At 38.6% G+C, this 27,512-nt stretch overlaps 1 protein-coding gene across 3 annotated transcripts in view; it reads right to left on the bottom strand.

Annotated features, from left to right (window-relative positions):
- Positions 1-27,512, bottom strand: part of NOX4 (NADPH oxidase 4) — a 181,996-nt gene that overhangs the window by 134,501 nt on the left and 19,983 nt on the right. For 2 of the 3 annotated variants that reach the window (XM_049889568.1, XM_049889570.1), the window contains exons 3-5: positions 5,646-5,756; positions 3,721-3,805; positions 1,334-1,431 (exon numbers count right to left, since the gene is read on the bottom strand). In XM_049889568.1, the coding sequence (XP_049745525.1) occupies positions 1,334-1,431; positions 3,721-3,805; positions 5,646-5,756 (294 nt within the window). The remainder of the gene's footprint in view (positions 1-1,333; positions 1,432-3,720; positions 3,806-5,645; positions 5,757-27,512) is intronic. The other variant, XM_049889571.1, reaches the window with a different exon arrangement.

Here is a 27,512-nt window from a genome sequence, read left to right as displayed (position 1 = left end):
TCAACAGCAACAGGCTTTAAGCAAAAGTATACTACATTCAAAGGATATAACTACTACAGTTATTAAAGTTTTAAAAACTTACAAGAAAAGCAAAGAAGGAAAAGAGAAGCAAAAAAGTAAACAGTAGGACAGGAGCAAGAAACAAAAACCCCAAGATATATGAGCAGAGGGGGAAGGCAGTGAGAGACAGAGAGAGGTGGTAACACTAGATCAAAAATCCTTACATGTGAAGAGCTTGCATTGGCATGCTACGCAGCTGAACTTTTCAGTGGTTCTCCAATAGTCACCTGGTGAGCTTTTTAAAAGTATCAATGCCTGCGCTCCACCAGAGACCAGTTAAATCACATGAGTGTTTTTAAAAATTACCAGCAGAAGTAAGGGCTGTATCAAAGGCTACTTGCTACTTCAGTTTCATGATTTGTTTCTGTTTGTTAATATTCTTTCCTTCGTTTTGTTTTGGGACACAGACCAAGCTCATGATCTCGACGGTATTAACCTAGATAACTCTGGTGACAGGTGGAGTAGGGAATGGAGTGGGTAAGATGGAGAACAGTCTTACTTAGTTACCACCACACTGAGTCAGCAGAAGGGTCTTGGTCAAATAGGACACCACCCCGAGCAGTTTGGTTGCAGGTATAGCCTTGGTGTTGGGAAGCCAAGGCAGGCTGAGGACAGTATGAAAGCACCAAGCAACAGAGACCTATTGAGGTGTGTGCATATCCCATTCATCGGGCTCTGACCCAGCACCTGGCACATATAATTTCATTTGCTGGGTCACTTCTTATGGACAGAAGAGCCCCTGGGTCACATGTTGCCTACTTTAGAATTCAGCTCAAGAGCACCTCTTTCAAAAATAAAAAATTATAGAATGAATCATGAAAACTCAACAATAATTTTTTTAAAGTCAAATAAACTGATTATCCAGGATCTACAAATAATCAGTCATCCTGCCTTCCTGCCCCTCTTCGTGCACGCACAGTATTTGGGGTGTTAAAGGATTTTCACCTTCTAATGACACTGTCCACATTCTCCGGTGAATGACAGAAATTAGACCAGAGTTTTGAGAGTCAAGAGGCAATCCTGAGTGGCACCCAGGTGAACACTGCAGAATATAAAAAGAGGATACTCTCCAAACTCCCATTTGCAGCAGGAAAAGACTATGAAATAGTAATTACCTATATTTTCTATTGAAAAGGAATAAAACTGAACTTGACAACTGCATTTTAAAAGCACTCGAAAGGAGCAGCAAGGTACAAATTTCCTGTGAAAACTGCAGACCCTCATTAGTCATCCTGTGACAAGTGAAAGGAAAACAGGAACACAGCCCACCCACCTCATCTCGGTACCTCGCTGCATTTAGTTCCACAAAATCCTCGCTGTAGTTCACTGAGAAGTTGAGGACATTCACCAGGTGGGCAGCCACATGCACGCCTACAGAATCACAAGAGGCACAAGTCATTGGGTTGTGCTCCATGGCAAGGAGTCAGCTCCTCTCCCCAGAAAAATACAGGGTCAAACTTTGACAGCTACATGAGCAGAGGAATACTAAAGAAAAGAGTAAAGCCTTAAGATACAAAAACATTTGAATATAGACAGTTTGGGTATTAGAGATCATGTAGAAGGGCCAAATTTTCAAAGGCTGGGATGAAATAACCCCAGCAAGTAAAGCCTAGGAAATATTTACACGCATACATTAAACACAGACACACACGTGTGTGTATAATATGTATGTATATATATGTATGCACACATGCACGCTGCTCCTGGATATTTTAGATGCTCGACCTTTCACCTCTACCATAGCTCCGACTGTTCTACATACCTTGTGTATTTCACTATCATACCTAGAATATAGGCCACAGATTCAAATCATAATATTCTAAACCCAACAGCAAAAGTGTGGGTAACCCTTCATGGAGAAAGACGTCAGGAAAATAATCATAACATTTAATAAATAATCTACCTTAAAGGAACTGCCATTCTCTCTGAATTCTTCTGAAAAATAACCTTGGATAACAGCAGTATGAGATATAACCTTAAGTGAAACATTCACCTTCTTTAAAAGGCCCTTTAGTTTAAAAAGAATTCAGGACCTCTAATTTTAGACAAAGGGAAGAAGTATGTCAGGCACTTTGTATGAACTGTCCCTAATCCAGAAGTCTCCGGGTGCTGCAAATGGTTAAAGCACTCAGTTGCTAATGAAAAGGTGGGAGGTTCAAGTCCGCTCAGAGGTGCCTCGAAAGAAAGGCCTGGAAATCAATTTCTGAAAAATCAGCAATTGAAAATCCTGTAGAGCACAGATCTACTCTGACACACATGTGGTCACCATGAGTCGGAATCGACTGTATGACAACTGGTTTGATTTTGGTTTTTAACCCTAATCCATCTTTAATCTGGGCCTCATCTCGTCCTGGACCCTTACACTATCTCTACCCTGGAACTACACTGGAGTCATCATAATCCCATTCCTGAGCCTCTTTTCATTTCTTACCTTCAGAGGTGTGGACTACCAGTGAGTAGATACTTAGCAATAGCAGAGTGAAGATATATGCTTCACTCTACTTGGCAATCTTGAAAAAGCTAAAAGTTTAATGATATTTTTGTAATGGCTGCATCAAAACCTTGCTGAATCGAAATGGCTATACATAAATGACCAGTGAAAATGTCCTTAGTATCAAAGCAGGTATGTTGTATCAAATAGCAGCCAAGTCAAGATGGCAAGTACTATGCCACTAGGATAATTAAAACTGAGATTGTAAATTAGAATAGCTAATTCTAAGAACTTTATTTGTATTTTCTGGTTTTAGCCTTCCAACGACCTATGAGGTAGGTACAACTATCAATCCATTTTACAGTTAAAAAATCAACAAACAGGATCTGAGAGGTGGTGTCACACAGTAAGACAGAAGAGCAGGTGGGAAGAGAACCTAGGCAGTCGGACTCTGGAGTCCATGTACTTTATCACTACGTTTATTGCTTTCTGTTAAAAAAATGTGAAAAGTATGATATAAATGCTCGGAATAAAAACTTATTTTATAATGACTCTTAAAAACCAAAAGATACTCACTCTACTTTTTAACCTAGAATGAAGCAAGGCAAATTTCCATAAATTTTGACATTTACTCTTCTACTCAATTATTACCAAAAAAATTATAAAATATAATTTAGGGTGGAATCATATTCTACAAGCTTGCATTTTACATTCTAATTTTCATGCACTTTTAAACTCATGTCACATTGTAACTTTCAGAGCTTAAAACTTTTAGTCTGCTTCTTTCCATCTGTCTAAAGGAAATTATTTACGTTAAAAAAACAGCCAGTATCAGCTTGGAGGCCAACAGTTGGATACTATAATGCAAAAACATCATAAGAAATTTTCTGTAACCTCCAAAAACATCATAAGACATTTTCTGTAACCTCCCCCCCAACCAAAAACCAAACCCAGTGCCCGCGAGTCAATTTCAACACATAGTGACCCTTTAGGACAGAGTAGAACTGTCCCATACGGTTTCCAAGGAGCGCCTAGTAGATTTGAACTGCTGACCTCTTGGTCACGCCTCCAACAACCCTTTTTAAACACGCTGAGGAGAAAATTAAGTTATATAATTAAAAAAAAAAAAATCACAATTTGGTAACAGCACATAACGTACAGAAAAATAAAGATACCATTTATAAACATATAATTTTAATGTAATATTTAATACCTTTTGACGTTCCTACCTGAGAAAATACAGATAGTAACACCACAGGTTATGTGGAATGTTCTGCTTTTATCCAACAATCTTCTCGTTCGCCTGCTTGGAACCTAAATAAAATAATTTATTTTGGTAAAAATGATGCAACAAATAAGATACGTGTACACAGTTTTTCACTGTAGTATCAAAAACTTGGAAATATGGAAATTTCTAGAATATTTGAGTTTTACAATATATACGATTTCCTTTTGTAGTCCAAAAATGAATTATATTTTTAAATGAAGCAATCCATTTATGGTTTTAAATGCCTGCTTGATCTTACAGGAAAATGTCAAGCATCTTTTAATGCCTATGTTTCACACGAGGGGACAATTATTGAAGACTTATTAAATGCTGAGAGACTTAGGTAGGCACTTTTCATTTCCTGCCACTTATCTTCTGTTTCTTTATGCCAAGCCAATGGCCAGCCACGGGGATCAAAACCTTTTACAATGGTAGGCAGCCTGGGGAAAGAGTTATTTCCACAAATTACTGCATTAAAAGTAGAGTTTCCAATTATAATTACATGAAAATGTTGAAAAAATTTTCTAGAGTAAATCCACTGATACGAGCTTCACAGACCATAAAAGCTACCTCAAGTTAACAACCTCTGTAGTATCAGCATCTATCCAGCAGTGCCTTATCTTAGTGAGGAAAAGAACACACACACACTTACACACACACACACACACATGCATGGAAAATCGAAAAAGAAAAAGAATTTCAGTTTAGTTTTAACAGAATGATTCTCAAAGTACTTTTCTGTTTTCTTACATCTTTCGTGTTATAACAATAAATATCACACACATGACATCGGTATCTAATCAAGGCATCTTTTCAAGCTTGTTATACAGCTTAAAATAGGTATGTGTTTTAAGTAGAGGTAAGTTACCCCCAACATCAGCAATCATCCTGTGTATTATTCTAAGGTCACCGGGCTCTAGATTGCTCACTTGGATTTGACTAAATGAAAATACAGGATCTCAATAAGGCATAATACAGTTCTGGAAGGAGCTCAGAACTGGGATTGATTTTAGCCCTGCCATTCACTAGCCTTATGATCTTGGTCAAGTGATTTAAACTCTCCTTGCCTCAGGTTCCTCACGTGTAAAGTAGAATTAACAATATCTACTTATGGAATTGTTGAGAGGTTGGATGGTCATCTATGTGAAGTGTTTACCACAATGCCTGATACCCCCCTCAGTAATAATTATTGATAGTATCCTCTGCCCTTATCTAGCTTTGCAGAATAGCTCACGGATCACGTTGACAGGTGACATCGCCCTGACCATCATCTTTGAAGAAATCACTCCGGCAGAAAGTCAGAAGACACTTGGTCCCCCCAAAATATGTGTTGACTTGGTTAGGCTATGATTCCTAGTATTGTGTGGCTGTCCTCCATTTTGTGATTGTAATTTTATGTTAAAGAGGATTAGGGTGGGATTATAACACCACCCTTACCCAGGTCACATCCCTGATCCAATGTGAAGGGAGTTTCCCTGGGGAGTGGCCTGCACCACCTTTTATCTCTCAAGAGATAAAAAGGAAAGGGAAGGGAGCAGAGAGTTGGGAACCTCGTATCACCAAGAAAGCAGTGCCAGGAACAGAGCACGTCCTTTGGCCCCGGGGTCCCTGTGTGAAGAAGCTCCTAGGCCAGGGGAAGACAGATGAGAAGGCTCACAGAGAGAGAAAGCCTTCCCCTGGAGCTGACACCCTGAATTTGAACTTTTAGCCTACTTGACTGTGAAGAAATAAATTTCTCTTTGCTAAAGCCATTCACTTGTTATATTTCTGTTATAGCAGCACTAGATGACTAAGACGATCCTACAAGGAAAACTAAGCAGAACTAACATGCTATTGTTACACTCGATTTTTCTGCTGGAATCTGTAACTAGGATTTTTTTTTCTTACCTTCTGGGATCCTCGAAGGTAAGCCAGGAGGGTTCGGCACATGGGCAAAAGGATAAGGCTGCAGTTGAGGTTAAGAACAGATGCGGAAGCTCTGCTTAGACACAATCCTAGCTGAACAAATAAGGCAAGGGTCAAAACACAAAGACAACAAGAAACTACAAACAACCCTGAGCTCAATCTACACACTCAGGTCTCACTCTTCTCAGCCTTTAAGGATCATAGAAATACCAACTCCTTCAAAAGTCTTGGATAATCCTTCCCTTTAAGAAAAACTGGTATCTTTCTGTTCTGCGCTCCCATCAAACTTAGTATTTCTCTCACTTCTGATAGCATTATAATCACCCAGGTGCATTCTTCAGCACAAGACCAGTTTTTTGCTCTGCTCCCATTGTAATGTTTTGGTGTTGAGAGCCCTACGGAGCCTCAGCACATTCTGCACCTCCACGTTGGCACAGTGTTGGAGGCTTTGTTCACTGATGATGTCACAATTTCAAATGAAGCTTTTTCATTTCTGTTTTTTCTCTCTGGAACACTCTCACCCTGCAGACAATGCCCCCCACCCCCTTACACACCACTGACTGCCTCACTCATATTTCAGATTTCATTTTAGACACTATTCCTTAAGAGAGCCTCCCTGGCCCTAAACTAGGAGAGATCCCACTGTTAAATCGCTTTCATTGATTTCTGTACTTCCCTCATTATAACATCTTCTAACACTTCACCGCAATCACTTGTTTTAATAGACTGTCATTTCCTGGTCGAAAGTGAGCTCTGTGAAGAAGTAAAACATGTTTGCCTTGTTCACAGTTGTATCTACCTGATACTGTCAAGAGTCATCACACCTTGTATATAAACCAAACCTGTTGCCAGAGTCAATTCCATCTCATACCGACCCTACAGAACAGAGTAAAACTGCCCCATCAAGTTCCCAAGGCTGTAAATCTTTACAGAACCAGACTGCCCCATCTATCTCCAGTGGAGCGGGGCGGAGGTGGGGGGGGGGTTCAAACCACTGACCTTTCGGTGAGCAGCTGAGCACTTAACCGCTGTGCCACCAGAGCTCCTTACACTTGTATATAGTACGTGCTTAAACATGTTTGCTGAAGAGATGAATAGAGGAATAGAAATCTTAAGCCTCTGATACCTTCACCAGTTTATCTTCAGCATTTGCAGAGAGATTTCCACCTCTCCTTCCCAGCTGACCCCACCTTCCCCGAACCCAGTCCCTCCTTTTCATCCTCATCCTCTCCTCAGGGAACAAAATTTGTAGTCCCTGTTGCTGGTAGGATGATCTTCTTCAACAGGAACAGCATTTACAAATAATGTAAACACGTAAGGTAACAGAAATCTACTTTTGATTATTTGAGCAAAAGCTCACTCTGTAACTCAATAATATGCCTTGGAGAAGGCTTGGAAACCGTGGTGGCGTAGTGGTTAAGAGCCATGGCTGCTAATCAAAAGGTCGGCAGTTCAAATCCACCAGGCACTCCTTTGAAACCCTATGGGGCAGTTCTGCTCTGTCCTATAGAGTCGCTATGAGTGGGAATAGACTTGATGGCAACGGGTTGGGTTTGGTGGCTTGGAGAAGGCTTTGATGCCTGAAGCTTCCATTCCAAAGCTTTCCACGACCTCAAGCTCAGCCATAAAATTCAAAATGACTACTGTTTGCTCTTATTTTTACAAAGAGGTCAAAGGGCATATGACCTTCATGTCTCCATTTATAGAGATTCTTATTTCTTATAAATTGCATAATTCTGCCTTCCAAGTCCCACATGTTAATTCTAACCAATTAACAGTTGATATGTCTGGAACTGAGGCATGGATTCAAGATGACGATATCACAGTGGTGTATTAGTAAGCCAGCTCCCTAGGGGGAAAAAAAGTTGGATTTTTAGCAATTTGCCCATATCCGTACTGCAAATAAGGAGCCCTGGTGGCACAGTTATTAAGCACCCAGCTGCTAACCAAAAGGTTGGTGGTTCAAATCCACCACCCACTCTGTAGGAGAAAGATTACAGCCTCGTAAACCCTATGGGGCAGTTCTATGTTATCACATAGGGTCACTATGAGTCAGAACCAACTTGATGGCAACGGGTTTCATGGGTGGTGCTGCAAATACTCTCACCATGACCAATTTCAAACTACCAAGGTGACATTACTGAATATAGAGTTGGGAAGATACGAGAACAAATGCCTCCCGCAGCTGGTGTGAGTGGGCTCCAGAACACCACCACATGTACCTGTGCCTCAATGTCTCATCTATTTACCTGAATAGTAATGGCACCTACTTCACTGGACTTTTAAGAGGATTAAATAAGACAATACTATTTTAAAAATACTTAGAATCCTCCCTGGAACCCAGTAAATGCGCAACTAACTGTTAGTTGTTTGCTGCTCCACTGAATGATGGTGGATCGAATTCCAGGTGATAAGAAGTAGGAATGAGATGGTTCCATTGATGGCCCTGGGTCATTTCCCTCACCAAAGTTCTCTGGAAACATGAATGCACAGAATAGGATGCAAAGGTCTCCTAGCAGATCCACAGACCTACTACGGTCACTAAAATCACTCCAGGGATGATGGGTGGAAGATGAGAAGAGTCCCAGTGAACTGAAGAAAAATCTCTGGATACCATCAAAGCTATTCTATAAACACACCCCGAAAGTCTTTTTGTAAAAAGTTTCCTAGCTTTTTCCCATCTTAAATAAGATGGTGCCTTTAAAAACTGGGATTCATATGTTTGAGTATATGTTGGGAGCAGGATATAGCTGTATTTTTTTTTTTTTTTTTTGAGCACCAGTTACCATTTGTTACTGTTGTTGTTGTTACACGCCATAGAGTCAGTTCTGATTCATAGTGACCCTATGTATGACAGAACGGAACACTGCCCAGTCCTGCGCCATCCTCACAATTGTTATGCTTGAGCCCACTGTTGCAGCCACTGTGTCAATCCTTCTGGTTGAGGGTCTTGCTCTTTTTCACCACCCATCTACTTTACCAAGCATGATGTCCTTCTCCAGGGACTGGTCCCTTCCAATAACATGTCCAAAGTATGTGAGACAAAGTCTTCATTTATTTATAGCTTATTTGAAGTATTATCTTCATATTGCAAAAAATGAAGATTATAGAGTAGAATGCAAAGATATTAGCAAACACATATATCAACCAGTTGCCCATTGAGTTGATTCCAACTCAAAGCAACCCCATGTGTGTCAGAGTTGTATGTGCGCTATTAGGTTTTCAATGGTTGATTTCTACAGAAGTAGATCACCCGGTCTTTCTCCTGAGGAGCTTCTGGGTGAACTTGAACCACCAACCTTTTGGTCAGGAGCCAAGTGCTTAACTGTGTTTGCACAACCAGGGATTCAAACATATAAATGCATATATACATACATACATATATATATACATATATACCTCTTATTATTAACCAAGCACATTTTGAAGTGCTTTATATTCATTAACATAGTAAACCTCCTACAACTCGGGGAGGTAAGTAACATTACCATCATCCCTCTTATATAAGTGGGGATGTTGACTCATAGAGAAATTATGAACTTACCCAACATAACAAAAGTAGGAAGTTGCAGAGTCAGGGTTCAAATCCAAGGCTCTATGACATTAACTCTACTTTCTACTGCCTTTCAAATAGGTTTTTTAAAAAATGCTAGAGGGTCCTAGACAAAGCAGGAAGGAGAAAAGTGTAGAACAAAATTCAAATGCACAAAAGAAGACCAGGCTTACTGGTCTAACAGAAACTATGGCCCCCTAATATTCTGTTGACTTAGAACTGAGGCCACTGCGGAAGTCCACCTTTCAGCCAAAGATTAGACAGGCCTATAAAAGAAGTCTCTCCAGAAGTCCACCTTTCAGCCAAAAATTAGACAGGCCTATAAAACAAACAATAACACATGTGAGAAATGTGTTTCTTAGTTCAATCAAGTATACACGACCAAATGGGCAACAGATACCCAAAAGCAAAGATGAGAAGACAGGAAGGAACAGGAAAACTGGACCAATGGACACAGGAAACCCAGGGTGGGAAGGGGGAGAATGCTGACAAATTTTGGGGATTGCAACCAATGTAACAAAACAATTAATAATTTTTTGAATGAGAAACTAATTTGCGCTTTAAACTTTTAACTAAAGCACACACACATACACACACACACACACACACACACACACACAAATGCCTGTAACACTGGCTAGTATATTTTGTCGTATGACTCAATGAGTGGAAGTTTGAGGTAAGCACTTTTAGACAACAGTCCTAGACAAGACTCCCCTTTTTACCCTTTTGCCCAATACCAACAAAGTCATTGTTCAAACTATCATCAAAGAAGCTTGAGGTAGAAATGTCTGAGAAGTACTGAAAATGGTCATGGCACATACTCACTAAGGACAGCCTACACCCTGTGGCTGGAATGGGACACCAAGTACACCTACTCTCCACTATGTCCATTTAGCATGTGGCATGTTACCTTGAACCTTTTATGTTTTTGTCCTGTTTCTCCAAGCAAATAGTGAGCCCCTCAAGGACAGGGTGCTGTTGTTGTGTGCCGTGGAGTTGACTCTGACTCAGCAACCATTTTGGACAGAGCAGAACTGCCCCATATGGTTTCCAAGGCTATAATCTTTATGAGAGCAGACTGCCACATCTTTCTCCTGTAGAGCAGCTGGTGGATTTGAACTTCCGACCTTTCAGTTAGCAGCTGGGTGCTTAACTACTATCCCACAACGGCATGGTAACTCTGTCTATAATGCTTTAATATCATCTTACATTTTTATTTCAAATCTCACTTTATCAATAGCTTTTGAATATTTTTTAAATTCAATTCTCAGGACAACACTGTAAGGTAGGCTAAGTAGGTGTTATAGTTGCCACTTCAGAGATGAAGAACTTTCACAAAATAATAATAACTAGGTCCATAGCCAGAAATTCTGATCTAGTAATTGGCTTGGGGTAGGGCCTGGACACCAACATTTTTGAAAGCTTCCCAGATGTCTCTAATATGCAATCTAGGTTGAAAACCACTATCTTAAGCAATTTAGCTAAATTTTACTATTTTCCCTACCAGACAAAAAAAATGTCAAATCAATAAATTATAATGGTCTATATAACACAAATTATAAGTAAAAAAAATCACATATTTCCAAATTTACTGGCCAAATTTAACTTTAAACAATTAGTTACATTTTTATAATAAAAGTTACAAAAGTAAATATTCTAAATGGGCATAAATGAAAAAACAACAGCAAAAGCTTCTTCTATGGAAGGATGACATAGGAAGGCACAACAAACGTAAGGTTTACCATCAGCTGCTGCTCCAGTAGGTCTGGAAGGCAGAGCTGAAGCCCATGGCCAAGGGGCCTGAGCTCAGAATCCACAGAGCGTGGCCAATACCTACAGTCTGGGGTTGCTATGAGTCAGAAACGACTCGGGGCAGCAGCTTTGGTTTTGGCTTTAGAGGGCAGGGCCATTGTGTAAATGGTCTCAGAGAACAGAAGACTACCTTCAAGCCTTAAACGTTAATGTAATGTGTTCTGCGGACTTGCTCAGTACCTGTTATTCCTTCTTTCCCTACAGTTTCTCCAATTTGCAACGGAAATGTCTAGCTTGTGCCTATTACACCACTGTCCTTTGGAAGCAGATAACTTGTATTCTAGATTTCACAGATGAAGAGGATTTTCTTGGATCTTGGACTTGGAGTTGATTTAAGACTTTGCTATGATATGATAGGGTGAATATATTTTATATGTGGCAAGGACATGAATTTTGGGGAGCCAAAGGATAGAATTTCATGGATTAAATTGTATCCCCCCAAAATGTCTATCAACTTTGCTAGGCCATGATTCCCAGTATTGTACGATTGTCCACCATTTTGTGATCTGAAGTGATTTTCCTATGTGTGTTAATGAGGTGAGATTAGCAGCAGTTATATTAATGAGACAGGACTCAATCTACAAGATTAGATTATATCTTAAATCAATTTCTTTTGAGACATACAAGAAAGAAGCCAGTAGAGAGACATGTGAACCTCATAACACCAAGAAACAAGAGCCAGGAGAATAGTGTGCCCTTTGGACCCAAGGTCCCTGCACTGAGAAGCTCCTCAACCAGGAAAGACTCATTACAAGGGCCTTACCCCAGAGATGACAGAGCTCTTCCCTTGGAGCTGGCGCCCTGAATTTGGACTTCTAGCCTACTAGACTGTGAAAGAATAAATTTATCTTTGTTAAAGCCATCCACTTGTGGTATTTCAGTTATAGCAGCACTAGACAACTAAGACACCATCTCCTTGCTGTCTAATATGGAAAGCCACTGGGCTAGGTGCTATTAAACGCATCACAGGAAACTGTTTTTGAAAACTTGCAAGGTAAATACAAAAAGACAAACAACCCAATTAAAAAATGGGCAAAAGACTTGAATACACTTTTTACCAAAGAGAATATGCAAATGGCTAAGGTGTGTATAAAAAGATGCTCAGCTGTCATTAGCCATTAGGGAAATGCAAATCAAAACCACAATGACATACTACCTTACCCCCACTAGAATGGCTATTATTAAAAAAAAAAACCCTGAAAATAACAGGTGTTTGAGAGGATGTCAAGAAATTGGAACCCTCATCCATTGCTGGTAGAAATACAAAATGGTTCAGCTGCTATGGAAAATGGTTTGGTGGTTCCTCAAACAGTTAAACATCACATGGTCTAGCGGTCCCAATCTTACGAATATACACAAAAGAACTAAAGCAGGACTGCAAGCAGAAACCTGTACGCCAGTGTTAATTGCAGCATTATTCACAATAGCCAAAAGCCAGAAACAACCATCAAAATGTCTATCAACAGATGATGGATAAACAAAATGTGGCATACACATACAATGTAATATTATTCAGCCATAAAGAGAAACGACGTCCTAATGCATACCACAACACAGGTGAACCCTGAAAACATTACACTAAGTGAAAAAAATCAATCACAAAAGGACAAATACTATATGATCTCACTTATATGAAACAGGAAAATACATACAAACCAAAGCTTATTAGTGGTTACCAGGGGTGGGAGGGAGGAAGAAAGGAGGAGCTTCTGTTAATGGTGGTAGAATAATTTAGTAAAGGATATTGGTCATGGTCGCACAACATGATGAATGTAATCTATGTCATTGAATAATGTAAAAATTGTTGAAATGGCAAATGTTTGTTATGTATATTTTATCACAGTTTTTTTTTAAAAAAAAACTATTATACTCATTTTACAGATGAGTTAGGTAAAGGTCTGAGAAACTAAGTTACTTGCCCAAAGTCACACAACTAGTGAGAAATAAAGTCTATACCCTGAACAATATAACTGTGTTCATCTGAGGGTTAGCCAAGGCAAAAAATTTGGTGCTAGAAGATATGGAAGAGAATTAAATTAAGAACAGTGAGGAAAGCTTGTTCTAATAGTGCCCACAGACCGTATATATTATGGTGTAGATGGTCAGAACAGGGTTAGTCAAGCCAGCGACTTGGGTTTCATTGGCCTTCGGGCCCGAATGCTTCACTTCATTCCTTGGTTAGGAGTTACTCTTTTAGTTCTAGTCAAAACCATTTCCTTTTCAGGGGCACATTCATAAATGTGTTTATGTGTCTTCTTAGACTCCAAACTTTGTTGAGTTTCTACCCATTCCCTTGATTCCTATATATTCTCACAAGGACAGTCCTTACAGAGGCAGAAATCTCAAAAGTACCTCACGTCTCCTCATAGCTGCCTCCCAACTCTAGGATTTGGAACTACTGAAACTGCTTACTTCTTTCTATTCTTTCTTCAGGTTATAAATTTCTCGAAGGCAGGGACCTTGTCACTACGCCTTTGCACCATCAGCCCCTAACAACATGGCAATATGTGGTAAAAGTTTATTGAATTTAACTGAGTTTTTCAACACATATATACCATGCTTTGATAGTCATTTTATTTGGTTACAACTCTAAACTTAGTTCAAATATTTGCAGTTTTCATGATGATTTTATCATGAAACTTGGTTGTCTACAAATAACTGTAAAACGATCAGTTTATGAGTGTCATATGAAAGAGATATGAAGGCAGTCACTCACTGGAAGTTTATCGCTATTATCTAGGAGACAAAGTTCCTCTACCTACATGAAATACAGTATTACACAAGTCGATAAAGAGAAAAATATGTCTTTTACAAAAGACAGGCACTTCAAGAAAATAAATTTCTAGTTTCATTTTTCCTACCCTCAGAATATGTATGAAAATTCTTCCATGAAATGGACACTCAATAAATCTTGAGTGAATGAATGAAGGAATGAATACAAAAATTGAATAAATTCATGGCAAATACATTTATACGCACACACATATAAATGTTCATATTCACAGATTTTGAAAAGACTGAAGAAAATATTTAGTCTAAAAAAAAAAGAATATTTAAACCCAACATAAACCAAAAAAAAAAAAAACCAAACTGACTGCCGCTGAGTCGATTCCAACTCATAGCGGCCCTACAGGACACAGCAGAACTGCCCCCATAGAGTTTCCAAGGAGTACCTGGCGGATTCGAACTGCCGACCTCTTGGTTAACAGCCATAGCACTTAACTGCTATGCCACCAGGGTTTCCACCCAATATAAGCTTTGGGACAAAAGAAAGTGAAATAAAAGCACCAGGTTCTCATTAGAGAACGCTTTATAAGTCATAGGCCTTGGAGTCAAATTGACTAGAGTTCAAATCCCACTAGCATTTCTTCCAGGCTCTGAGACTGTGGGCAAACTATTTGACTTCTCTGATCTTTGCTTTACTCATCTGCAGAGAGAAAACAATACCATTTGCTGAGAAAACTCAACCATAAACTACTTGTAACATGCCCAAAAGAGGATTTCTATTCAACAAATAAACAAAAAGATTGACAAATTCAACTATATAAAATGAGTAATTTCTATATACTAAAATATAGCCTGTCTTAGAAGAGGTACAGCCAGAATGCTTGTTAGAGGAGAGGATGGTGAGACTTCATCTCATGTACTTTGGACATGTTATCAGGAGGGACAGGTCCCTGGAGAAGGACATCATGCTTGGTAAAGTAGAAAAAAAAAAAAAGTAGAGGGTCAGCAAAAAAGAGGAAGATCTTCAAGGAGATGGATTGACACAGTGGCTGCAACAATGGGCTCAAACACAGCAAAGATTTTAAGGATGGCACAAGACCGGGTAGTACTTTGTTCTGATGTACACAGGGTCACTATGAGCCAGAACTGACTCAACAGCGCCTAACAACAAAAACATACCTTAATAAAAGTTAATTGTCAAGCCATAAACTGGTAGAAAATACATGCAACACAACTAACCAAAAAGTATTAGTATAAAATTTTACATAGCACTCCTACAAACCCATAAGAAAAGACAACCTAATAAAGTTTGAGGAAATAGGCATTTCCCAAAGAACAAACATACATGGTCAGTAAATCTAAGAAGAGATGCCCTACCTCATTAGCAATCAGGGAAATACAAATGAAAATATAGAGCTACTACTCTATACACATACAAATAGCAAAAAAAAAAAAGAAGTCCGATACTACCAAAAGATGGTGATTAACAAGAATACTATACATGTCTGGTAAAAGTATAAACTGATTCAGCCACTTTGGAAACCTATTTTGTACTATCTTGTAATACGCATTCATATAACCATGATCCTACAGTTCCACTCCAGGTACTGTACACAAAAGAAGCCTTTTACATGCAAAACAAGTGCTATATACAAGAACGTTTATAGAAGCACTGCTCATATTACTAAAAAAAAAAACTAGAGCAAAACACAAATGCTCATTGACAGGAAAACTGAAAAAAAAAAAACGGAGAATGTTCACACAATAGAATTATTGTACAGCAGCAAAAAGTGAACAAACTGCAGCTTTCGAATACAATGAACCTTAGCAACATAATATCAAGTGGAAAAAAAACCGTTCTAAAAAAAATACAGAATACCGTTTTAACAAGGCTCAAAATCAAGCAAAATAAAAAACACATTAAGTATACACATACGTGATAAAACTCTTTTTTTTAACGTCAGAGAAATGACAAATCCAAAATTCAGAATAAATAGGGGTAATCTCTGGAAGGATAGGGGAGAGAGAGGCAGATAACTGATAGGTAGGATAACTGATAATATCCTAGGACATTCATTATATTAGAAGTAGTATTATAATAAATGACAGTCACTAATTAAAATGATGTTAGTGTGGTATCAACTGAAAGAAAAAACAGTAGCTGTTGAGTCATTACAAACAGAGGAGTGTTATTAATCAGATTCTGTGCTCCTGAAGCTCACTTAAAATAAACAAAAGAATGTATGTCTTTAACATTTAACATGCTTAATTCAATGCCTGCCACATGGCAAATCTCAATAAATGGTAAAAAAGAAAATTATTAATAAGAACAATACTTTCTGGGTCACCACTGAAGTCTACATCCCAGATTGGCTGCACTTCATACAAAGGTAATTGTAACCAGATTGTACAAAATATTTTTCAAAGAGTCAATCCCCTTCAGTGTTGATGCAATACTTTCTGGCAACTAATTTTAGATCAAATCCTTGCTAGATTGTCATCTGCTATTGTCTGGTACTATCCACATTTTTATATTAGTAGTGTATCATGCAAACAAGAGATAGAGTCGTATTTGTACACTTGCCCTGAAGTAAGCACAAAGCTACTCAATTTTATGGGTAGGACTAATACTGTGTAACTCAGACGCTTTTCTTTCCGTGCCCCTGAGATTTTCAACTTAACTGCTGGCAAAATATCAACTCTCTGACAAAGTGTTTGTCAGTGTAAAATATTGTTCCTAAAAGCAAACAGGGTAATGAGTGGTGTCTGTAGAAAAGTAATAATTTTCATTGACTGATATCACAAGTAATTAATGTGTCCAGTTAGGCTATTTTTAGACCATGAGTTAGAACACCTTAGGGATACAGTCAATAAACATGCCAGTAAGTGTACAAATAGAAATTAAGCTTCCTTGGAATATTTCAAGAATATGTTACATATAATTTTCTCACCTCAATCAGCAAAGTTACGATGATTTGGGGTCATGGATTTTCACTGTTTAATTAGGCCTCGAGAGAAATAAGAGTAATTCTCTGCATATCTCTTTTGATCTGGGATCAGCATATATGAAAATTTTAGCTTAAGGGATTTTAGATGACAAGTTTATCTGAAATTTGAATGTACTGGGACAATAATTCATTTAAAATAACTCAGCTAAAAGCTTTCATACAAGTTCAAGTTATAAGAGAAACAAAGAAATTCTTTATATTTCTTCTGGGGTTCAGTAATTTAAAGAATACTCTTATTTATCTTCATTTTCTAACCATTTATTGCATGGTTATAAGTGTTTTATTATAGTGTTTACATTAAATCATGTAATAATTTAATTCAAAGTGGCTTCAAGTATTCCCTTGGGATAGGTGGAGTTTATTTTGGCATTCTGCTAGCTCCTTATGATACTGCAAAATTCAAACAGAAATTTTACCAGTTACCCATTTTCACATATATATTCATTCTTCAATATACTTAGTTCCTTCAACTAAAACTGATTTTTACCAAGCTTTCAGAGTGCAAAATTCTCTCCTTCAGAAGTAGTGGAGAGAGCGGAAAAGATGGAAACGGATCCAATTCAAATGGTACAATAACAACAAACAATGTTATTTATTTACTACATGGGTAATATTCTAACACATAAAAGCATTTGTTTTATTTAGTCATTATTGATCCATGAGCTCCTTAAGCATCAGCTACCTCCAGTGTTCCTAAATAATAATAAAAAAAAAAAACCCAGTGCCGTCGAGTCAATTCCAACTCATAGCAACACTATAGGACAGAGTAGAACTGCCCCATAGAGTTTCCAAGGAGCGCCTGGCGGATTCGAACTGCCAGCCCTTTGATTTGCAGTCGTAGCACTTAACCACTACACCACCAGGGTTTTCAAAAAAGAAATACCGGAAACCAAAAACCAAACCCAGTGCCATCAAGTCGATCCTGACTCATAGCAACCCTATAGAGAGAGTAGAACTGCCCCACAGAGTTTCCAAGGAGAGCCTGGCGGATTCGAACTGCCGACTCTTTGGTTAGCAGCCACAGCACTTAACCACTATGCTACCAGGATTTCCAAAATAAGAAATAATAAAAAGAAAATAGCTGTCCTAAATTAGGTATCTGCCCCACTCTTTGTGACTGAATTGTTTTACCATTCCCAGAGGGCTTAATCTGACAATCCGAAGTTTTCAAATTCCATGCAGGTTAGTTGTCAATAGATGGCAGTGTTACCTGCACATTGCAACTCCCACCTGTCCACCTGTCAGGTCTCTAAGAAGCATAAAAAACCAAAACCAAACCAAACCCAGTGCCCTCGAGTCGATTCATAAGCATAGTGAACAGAAAAATCTATATGTAATTGCTAAAATTATGAATATTTTAAATGAGTAGGTTGAAAAAAACATAGCTTACTTAGTCCTATAGAAAATTATAAGAAAATAAGCTATTTGAGGCAAGATATAAAAGAATATAACACCTAGGCACAACAAATACACGGTCATTTTCCTAGAATCTCAAAGACCTAGTTTATTATTTCAAATCTGGTACTTTGTAATTTTTAATCTTGAGCTAGTTAACAGACCTATTGAGACAAAGTTTCCTTAACTCTAAACTAAATGTAATATTACTAGCTCTCGGGGCTTTTGTGAAAAGTGAAAAACACTTAAAAATATGCAAGCACTATATAAAATTAACTTATTAATTTATAAAATGTATTTATTACTTAAGGGTCACTGTATTACATCCTTACCCTAACTGCTCTCTTCTATATTTCTACCTTAAGTGTTATCTGTACTACTTACTTAATTCATTTATTGACAAATATTTATCATTGACCTACTGCGTGCCAGGGACTATGCAAAACACCAGGGGTTCAACAGTTAAGTAAAAACAAAAAATGCCCTTCCCCTTAGGCTACTTATATTTTAGAAGGATAAAGAGATACTAGTCAAATAGCTACATAAGTAATTGTAACTGATCAATGTTGTGAATGAGAGATAGAGAAGTAACAGCACATATAACAGAAAATTAGGTCTACATAGGAAGGTCAGGATGGCTTCCTTGATTGAGTGAAACGTGAGCTGAGATCTGGAAGATCAGACTAGAAGTCATCTTAGGAAGACTATCCATGCAGAAAATATGGCATGAGAAATGGTGTATGGCAAATGGCAGCATGGTGTATGTAAGAAATTAATAGTTAAGTCAATATGGTTGGAATGAAAATGGAGGGCAGTACAACATAAAGCTGGAGAAGTAGGTAGGGTCCGACCTTGCTGGACTTTGAAACTCATGTTAAGAAGGAGGTGGTATGAAGAGATCAGTATCTGGTAACGGTTACTCTGAATGAGAGCGCAATAGTGGTTCAAGTGGCAGAACTCTCGTGTTTCACGTAGAAGCCCCGGGTTCAATTACCAGCCCGTCTGTCAGTGGAGGCTCGCATGTTGCTACAGTGTTGAACAGGTTCCAGGGGACCTTCCAGGTGGAAATGAACTAGGAAGAAAGGCCTGATGGTCTGCTTTCAGAAATCAGCCAATGAAAACCCTATCGATCACAACGGTTCAGTTCCACTGTGCATGGGGGTGGACTTGACAGCAGCTAACAACTCTAAATGAAGTGTGAAGAACAGATTGGAAGGAAACTATTTTAGCAATAGATAATCACACTAGTAAAATTTTACTAGAGACAAAGACTACATTTTATGGTAATTACATCTGAGTCTTATATATGGAAGGGATTCGAATATTTTACTATTCAAATATTTCATTAAACTTATTTTGCTAAATAATTTACTAAAACATACACTTGTAAAATTGGAGAGGTGAAAAGGCCTGGACCAGATCCCATTTCCCACTCAGTGTCTAGATCCCCTTTCTAACAGCACTGAGAAGGCAATCCACCCTCTGCTTGAATCCTTCCACGAACAGCAGCCTGCTCCACTGTCAAAAACTTCTATTTTATTTTCTTACACCAAGATGTAATGTTTCTCTGTAACTTCCACCCACTGAGTTGCTCTTGATAATAGTTTTCATAAGACAGACATTCAAAACTGAATACAAAAGGTGGGTGGGTTTTGGGTTTACGATTTCCTAGCCCAATCTTGTTTTTCTCCATGCTAAACACAATTTGTTGCTGTTGTTAGGTGCCGTCAAGTCGAGTTTTGACTCATACTGACCCCACGTGACAGAGTAGAACTGCCCCATATGGGTTTCTTGACTGTAATCTTTATAGAAGCAGGTCACTAGGTCTTTCTCCCGCAGAGCAACTGGGTAGGTTCAAACCACCAATCTTTCATTTAGCAGCTGAGAGCTTAAATGCTGCACCACCGGGGCTCCTTTAAACATAATTAATTGCCTCTATAATTCTTGATATAATACAACTTTAAGGCTCTGTCATAATCTCAGTGACCTTTCCGAGGGATCATCATTAAACGTGGTAGCCAGAATTCAGCCAATCCTCAACACTGACAAACAGTACAGAGTCGTCCTGGAGGCCATTATCTCCCTGGCTCTGAATAACCATCCAGTTGTTGATGAGTCCACCATGGCTCATGGCGATGGAACTCCCGGGCGCTGCACATGGAGAACACACCTGGCTGCTAACTGAATGGTTGGACGTTGGAGTTCACCCAGAGGTGCCTCAGAAGAAAGGCCTGGGGATCTATTTCTGAAAATCAGCCATTGAAAGCCCTGTGGAACACAGTTCTACTCTGACATGCATGAGGTCACCATGGCTCTGAATACGATCTGTTAATTCTAAATACTGTGTTACACTGTGGTGCGCTTATGTTGCATAATGGCTATGTTAAATTTGCAATGTATAGATTTTCGTCACGTGAATTACTATCAAGCAATAATCTCTCTACCCTATATTATTAAAAAAAAAAAAAGCGGATGGAGAGGGCAGTTGCATAAATGCAAGAATTTATCGGTTCCAGACCATTCTAATGGTTATAAATTCTGATATTTATCCCTTTCGACTTTGGATCAACTGAAAATTTTACATTCGTATTTTCTACATCTTCATCCAACTTCTTGATGAAGCTATTAAAATGTAACAAATCCTGTGAAATAGCTGACTCTAGAGAGGGCTTGCAAACTACCTTTTCTGGTAAATTAACTTGCAAATAAACAATCTGCTGTCCAGTGGGAATTTTCTCCACAATCTTGGGGAAATATGATATTCTACAAGTAAAACTATTGTTCAAAGGAGTCTGAAAAGGCCAGAGAAGGATAAATGTAAGTGTTAATAGCTGGTCATTTTTCTAGCTACCTCTTTTGGTGAGTCAACAATTAGTCATTCCAGGAAAAAATAAAAATTGCCTTAGGAGTTTATAAATGATTCTTTCTATATTCTGATTTGGAGTTTCCTACTCCTTATGTTTGTGTAAAACATGTAAATTTGCACTCACTAAGGTCAATTTTTTTTGGCTCTTTTCCCCCAAGGATCCATTTTTAATTAGACCAAATAAAGCCTATATAACATCTATATCTTACATGTTTCATCATCACTCTAACCTTGGTCCAACTTTCTTTTTGTCTCTACTGACACTTTATGTCTGTAAAGAAGCAGGATTAGAATCCAGACCTCCCCTCCATGCTCTCCATCTTTCCCGAACAACACGATACTCTCCAGAGATATGAGACCAGAATCATCGTCTAGTGCTCTTTCCAAACCATAATACAGCAAAACCTGCAAAAGCCGGAACCTGCGTAATTCAAAAACCTGTCAAAGAAAGAAAACGCAAGTATTTTCCACTAAAATGAGCAATATAAAAGTGGTAAAACCACACTGTCAAAAGTGGAAAACTTGCAAGATCCAGAAAAACCAGGCGGTTCTATCGAGTTATAGCTCCCATACGTTTCACTGTACTGCCTTACACACCCAGTTGCTTATATTTTTACCCAACCTGTAGGCTCTTTCCTGCCATTCTATGTAAATCGTTACAAGGGCTCTCCCAACCTGACTGCACATCTAAACCACCTGATGGGGCTATTTGAAAGTAAAGGTTTTTTCTGCTGTACTTCCTGGAAATTTGATTCAGTAGGTCTGGAGTGGGGTCCTGGGGGATATAGCCAGGCTTGGCAATCACTGTGACAAAACACTCTGAAGTCAGACAAGCCTAAGTTTGAAGCCCCTCTATTAGCTATGCAGCCTTAGATAATGCTCTTAACCTCTTTCAGTCTTATTTTCCTCATCGTTAGAGTAAAAAGATAATAATAATACATCTATCCCAAAAATTACTGCGAGTACTATGTGAGCGAATTTAGTACTCAGTGCAGAGCCTGGCAGATAGTAAGAAGCTTTTATGATCACCCAGGTCCCTAGCAATCTACAAAAGTGATACAGCTTCAGAATTTAAATTCTCTGATAGCATGGCTTCCTGCTGCCCACTCTTTCCGGACTTGTCTTTCCATCCTCAGCTCTGGAGAGTGATGTTCCAATTGGAGCTATGGGAGCTAAGCTTTATTCTACTCAACTGCAACTAAAGATTTCAAGGAGACGTCTATGCACCTAGTACTAGGTAAATAAATGGTGACTGAATGAATGAATGAACGTACCTAAGAGAAGATCCTGTTCAATATCTTCACTTTAAAAATTAAAAAAGAAAAAAAAAAAAACAAGTGATTACCCAAGAAAATGGCAGATCCAGGACTAAAACTCAGGACATGCTCTTTCCATCATACCATATTGTGCAAGGATAGTGACTCCTTCGCCCACCCCACCTATGGAATTTACCCTATGGAACTCAGCAACACTCAATTTCAAGAAAACTGTCAGGGGCAATATAGCTCTTTGACAGTCTGTATAGCTAATATAAGGATCACTGGTGGTGCAGTGGTTAAAGCACTCAGCTGATAACTAAGTGGTTCAAACGCACCAATCATTCCATAGGAGAAAGATATGGCAGTCTGCTTCCACAAAGACTTACAGCCTTGGAAACCCTATGGGGCACTTCTACTCTGTCCATCGGGTCACTACATTGTTTGTTTGTTTTATAGGTAACCTAGCCCAACCTTCTCTTTGTCTCATCATATACTACAAATCTCTTTTTAAAAAAGCCAAATTGATGGTCCCATAAGGCCACATGGCAATATTTTTATGTTATATGACTCATTTCACCTCCTGGCTGCATTACCCAGAATAGCCATTCCAAGTTTTTACTATGTCTCAGTTCCCTCACTATCCATCACTCAGGCCATTGCCATTCCCTCTATCTGAGATGCCATTCCACCTCTTCCAACCCCCATGCGAACAACCAGATGAGCTATTTATTATTTGTCAAGTCTCAGCACGACAATCATTTTTTCTGTGAGTCCTTGCTATAGCCCACATCCCCACACCCCTACCCACATTTCCATCTCTCTTTTTCTCCTTCTTCACATAACCCTGACAAATTCAGAACATCGTTCTCAATACTTCCATTTTGTCTTACACTGTATCTCTCTTAGAGAACCTACCCCTTTATACTGTAACAGTTTACCTGTTGGTCTGCCCCGAAAAGGTAGTAAGTGGAATTGCTGGAAACGTGGTAAAGCCCAAACTATCTCTCCTCCTTGGGAACTTCAAAAATCCACGATCATTAATGAAATTATTTCTAAAAAGTACTTTTGGGGGATAGTAAGCTCTGAGCAATGAAAGTAAAAAAAATAATAAAATAAAATACTAGTCACGGGGCAGACAGATGCATAAAGAGACACAAAGTATTTTCCAAATTATTTTTCATTGTCTTTCTAGCAACCACCAGGATCCAAGGCAGAAAATCAAAACAATTTACTTTTCTACACCTATAAATCAAACCCAAACTCATGATCCTAATTTAAATGTTTAGTTTACACCATTAATAAATTATGATGCTGTTGTTGTGGTTAGATGCTGTCAAGTCAGTTCTGACTCATAGCAACCCTATGCACGACACAGGGCTGTGCCATCCCCAAAATCGTTGTTACGCCTGAGCCCATGGTTGCAGCCACTGTGTCAATCCATTTCATTGAGGGTCCTTCTCTTTTTTGCTGACCCCTACTTTAAAAGCATGATGTCCTCCTCTAGGGACTGATTGTCCTGAGAACATGTCCAAAGTATGTAAGATGCAGTCTCGCCATCCTTGCTTCTAAGGAGCATTCTGGTTGTACTTCTTCCAAGACAGATCTGTTCATTCTTTTGGTAGTCCATGGTATATTCAATATTCTTCGCCAACACCACAATTCAAAGGCATCAAATCTTTGGACTTCATTATTCATTGTCCAGTTTTCACATGCATATGTGGCGCCTGAAAACACCAGGGCTTGGGTCAGGCCCACCATAGTCTTCAAGGCGACATCTTTGCTTTTCAACACTTTTAAAGAGGTCTTTTGCAGCAGATATGCCCAATGCAATGTGTCTTTTGATTTCTTGACTGCTTCTTCCATGAGTGTTGATCATGGAGTCCAGGAAAACGAAATCCTTGATGATCTTTGATCTTTTCTCTGTTCATCATGATGTTGCTTATTGGTCCAGTTGTGAGGATATCTGTTTTCTTTCTGTTGAGGTATAATCCATACTGAAGGCTGTGGTAAGTGCTTCAAGTCCTCTTCACATTCAGCAAGCTTGTGTCATCTGCATAATGCAGGTTATTAATGAGTCTTCTTCCAATCCTAATGCCCTGTTCTTCTTCAGAGTCCAGCTTCTCGGGTTATTTGCTCAACATACATATTGAATAAGTACGGTGAGAGGATACAACACTGACGCACACCTTTCCTGACTTTAATCATGCAGTATCCCCTTGTTCTGTTCAAACAACTGCCTCTTGATCTATGTACAGGTTCCTCGTGAGCACAATTAAGTGTTCTGGAATTCTCATTCTTCGAATGTTATCCATAATTTGTTATGATCCTCCACACAGTCGAATGCCTTTGCACAGTCAATAAAACACAGGTAAACATCTTTCTGGTATTCTCTGCTTTCAGCCAGGATCCATCTGACATCAGCAATGATACCCCTCCCGGTTCCATGTCCTCTTCTGAATCCAGCTTGAATTTCTGGCAGTTCCCTGTCAATATACTGCTGCAGTCGCTTTTGAATGACCTTCAGCAAAACTTTGCTTGCATGTGATATTAATGATATTGTTCAATAATTTCCATATTTGGTTGGACCGCCTTTCTTGGGAATAGGCATAGATAGGGATCTCTTCCAGTCGGTTGGCCAGGTAGCCATCTTCCAAATTTCTTGGCATAGATGAGTGAGCACTTCCAGTACTACACCCATTTGTTGAAACATCTCAATTGGTATTCCGTCAAGTCCTGAAGCCTTGTTTTTTTGCCAATGCCTTCAGTGCAGCTTGGGCTTCTTCCTTCAGTACCATCGGTTCCTGATCATAAGCTACCTCCTAAAACGGTTGAAGGTTAACCAGTTCTTTTCGGTATAATGACTCTCTGTGTTCCTTCCACCTTCTTTTGATGCTTCCTGTGTCGTTTAATATTTTCCCCATACCCACTGACACCCACTGCCATCTCAAGGCTTGAATTTTTTCTTTGATTCTTTCAATTTGAGAAATGCTGAGCATGTTCTTTCCTTTTGGTTTTCTGTCTCCAGGTCATTGCACATGTCATTATAATACTTTGTCTTCTTGAGCCACCCTTTGAAATCTTCTGTTTAACTCTTTTATTTCATCATTTCTTCCTTTAGCTTTAGCTACTCTACGTTCAAGAGCTAGCTTCAGCGTCTCTTCTGACATCCATTTTCTCCTTTTCTTTCTTTCCTGTCTTTTTAACGACCTCTTGCTTTCTTCATGTATGATGGCCTTGATGTCATTCCACAACTCATCTGGTCTTTGGTCATTAGTGTTCAATGTGTCAAATATATTCTTGAAAGGTCTCTAAATTCAGGTGGGATATACTCAAGGTTGTACTTTGGCTCTCACGGACTTGTTCTAATTTATTTCAGTTTCAACTTGAACTTGCATATGAGCAAATGAGGGTCTGTTCCACAGTCAGAACAGATAAGGATATTCATTCAGAACATAATAGATATTCCATGGAAGTAAGATTGTACTTAACAAAAAAAAAAGGACTTTTCAGTGAAGGGCTACATCAAAAGTATATTACCTAACAATTTTGATAAAGTTTCATATGAAAACAATAATAAAGAACATGTCCTGAGCAACTAGAAAGTAGTTCATAATAATTGGAACAATCATTTCTTGAAAAAAATTCCAAAATTAACTACCAATTCAGTGCTCTTGGGATATATCCAAAAGTTCATGAATGTCCCTCCATGCCATAATAAACTGTAATTTACTCCTTGCTGGTTTCTGTCAACTAGCTGCCCTGGAGACTTTTAACCATGATGTCATTTTTGACTCATGTTGACCTCTCTTTCCATCTCTGAACTTCTATTCCTCTCTCTCAAACACTGACTCCCAAAGAAGCCATCAGTTCTAAAGGAAGAAGCTGGGGGGAACATTTTTTTTTTTTTTTTTCATAAAAGTAAAAAAAAAAAGAAACACCAAAATTACATAATCTATCCTGACTTCCTATTCAGAATTTTTTTTTATCCTGACTTCCTATTCAGAATTTCCTTATGCGTATCTCAAATCTTTCTTATCTTTTATATTTCATCATCCTTCAGTCTACCCTTACTAAAAATGAACTGTCTTATATTTCTAATAGGAATATGGTCTTTCTCTAGAAAAGGAGTCCAAAGAAAATATAGGTATTTTAGCAAGAGAAGAAGGAAACAGAATAGTAATGTACCACAATTTTGTCTACCTTGTCTTTCCCATGCCAAAAGCTCAGGAGGCAAAAGGGAAGAGATTTACTTCTAGACCATGTGTCTGTCTGGGAGGTTAAAGTTCAACATAAATGGGATTCAGAATTGCAATATGACCACATCCATGGGCTTCCAAAGGCAATGTTGTCTAGTAGACGGGTCACCAGATTGAAAGGCATGAATTTTCATCGCAGCTAACACCTATGACCTCACTTGACATCTCTCCGGAACCTATATGGAACAATTTAACGAAACATTAACTTTACTATCCCTTTAGGGCTTTTCTAAGGGCAAAAATACATCAAAAGAAAATGGTCTGAACTCTTTGACAAAAAATACTATTGAAACAGAAATTTTTTTTTTAATTCATCTACTAAATTCTTGTCACTATTTATGCTCGTCCCTTAGAAAGTAGTAAAGATACTCCTTTCTAAGACACAGTAATAAAGGCCTCAAGAGTTACAGATGATCTCATTTTAGTTCATTGTGACAGTTCCCTCTTTCTACAGAAATGACCCATGCAGAGGGAAAAGCATCAAGGAGTGGAATGTATTTTGCAGAACCTGGTCAGCTAGAAAGCTGAGACAGGCCCTGTGTTTCTCCTACATCATGAGTCCAGCACATCTGATCACAATTACTATGCAGTTAGTCGCCTCTCAGCTACTCTTCATCAGAAATAATCGTTCCAAAACCTTGCATCGTCTTCTTTATTTTTTAACCATTTTTAGTTTCTTAGCATTACTCTTATAATTTAGAAGCAAAAACAGATACACCGGTGGCCTGAGCTGATGGAAAAATTTTTGAGAGGAAACAACATTCGTAACAATGGTACCCCTCATCTAGTTATAATCTTAGACTATCCGTAATTAGATATATTAAAGCTCATATGTTAAATATAAAAAAAAAAATCAAATCCACTGTCTTCAAGTCAATTCCCACTCATAGTGACCCTATAGGACAGAATAGAATCGCTCCATAGGGTTTCCAAGGAGCAGCAGGTGGATTCGAACTACTGACCTTTTGGT

This window comes from Elephas maximus, chromosome 7, assembly GCF_024166365.1.
Source record: "Elephas maximus indicus isolate mEleMax1 chromosome 7, mEleMax1 primary haplotype, whole genome shotgun sequence".
NCBI classification, from domain to species: domain Eukaryota; kingdom Metazoa; phylum Chordata; class Mammalia; order Proboscidea; family Elephantidae; genus Elephas; species Elephas maximus.
This window is presented reverse-complemented; position numbering and strand designations above follow the sequence as displayed.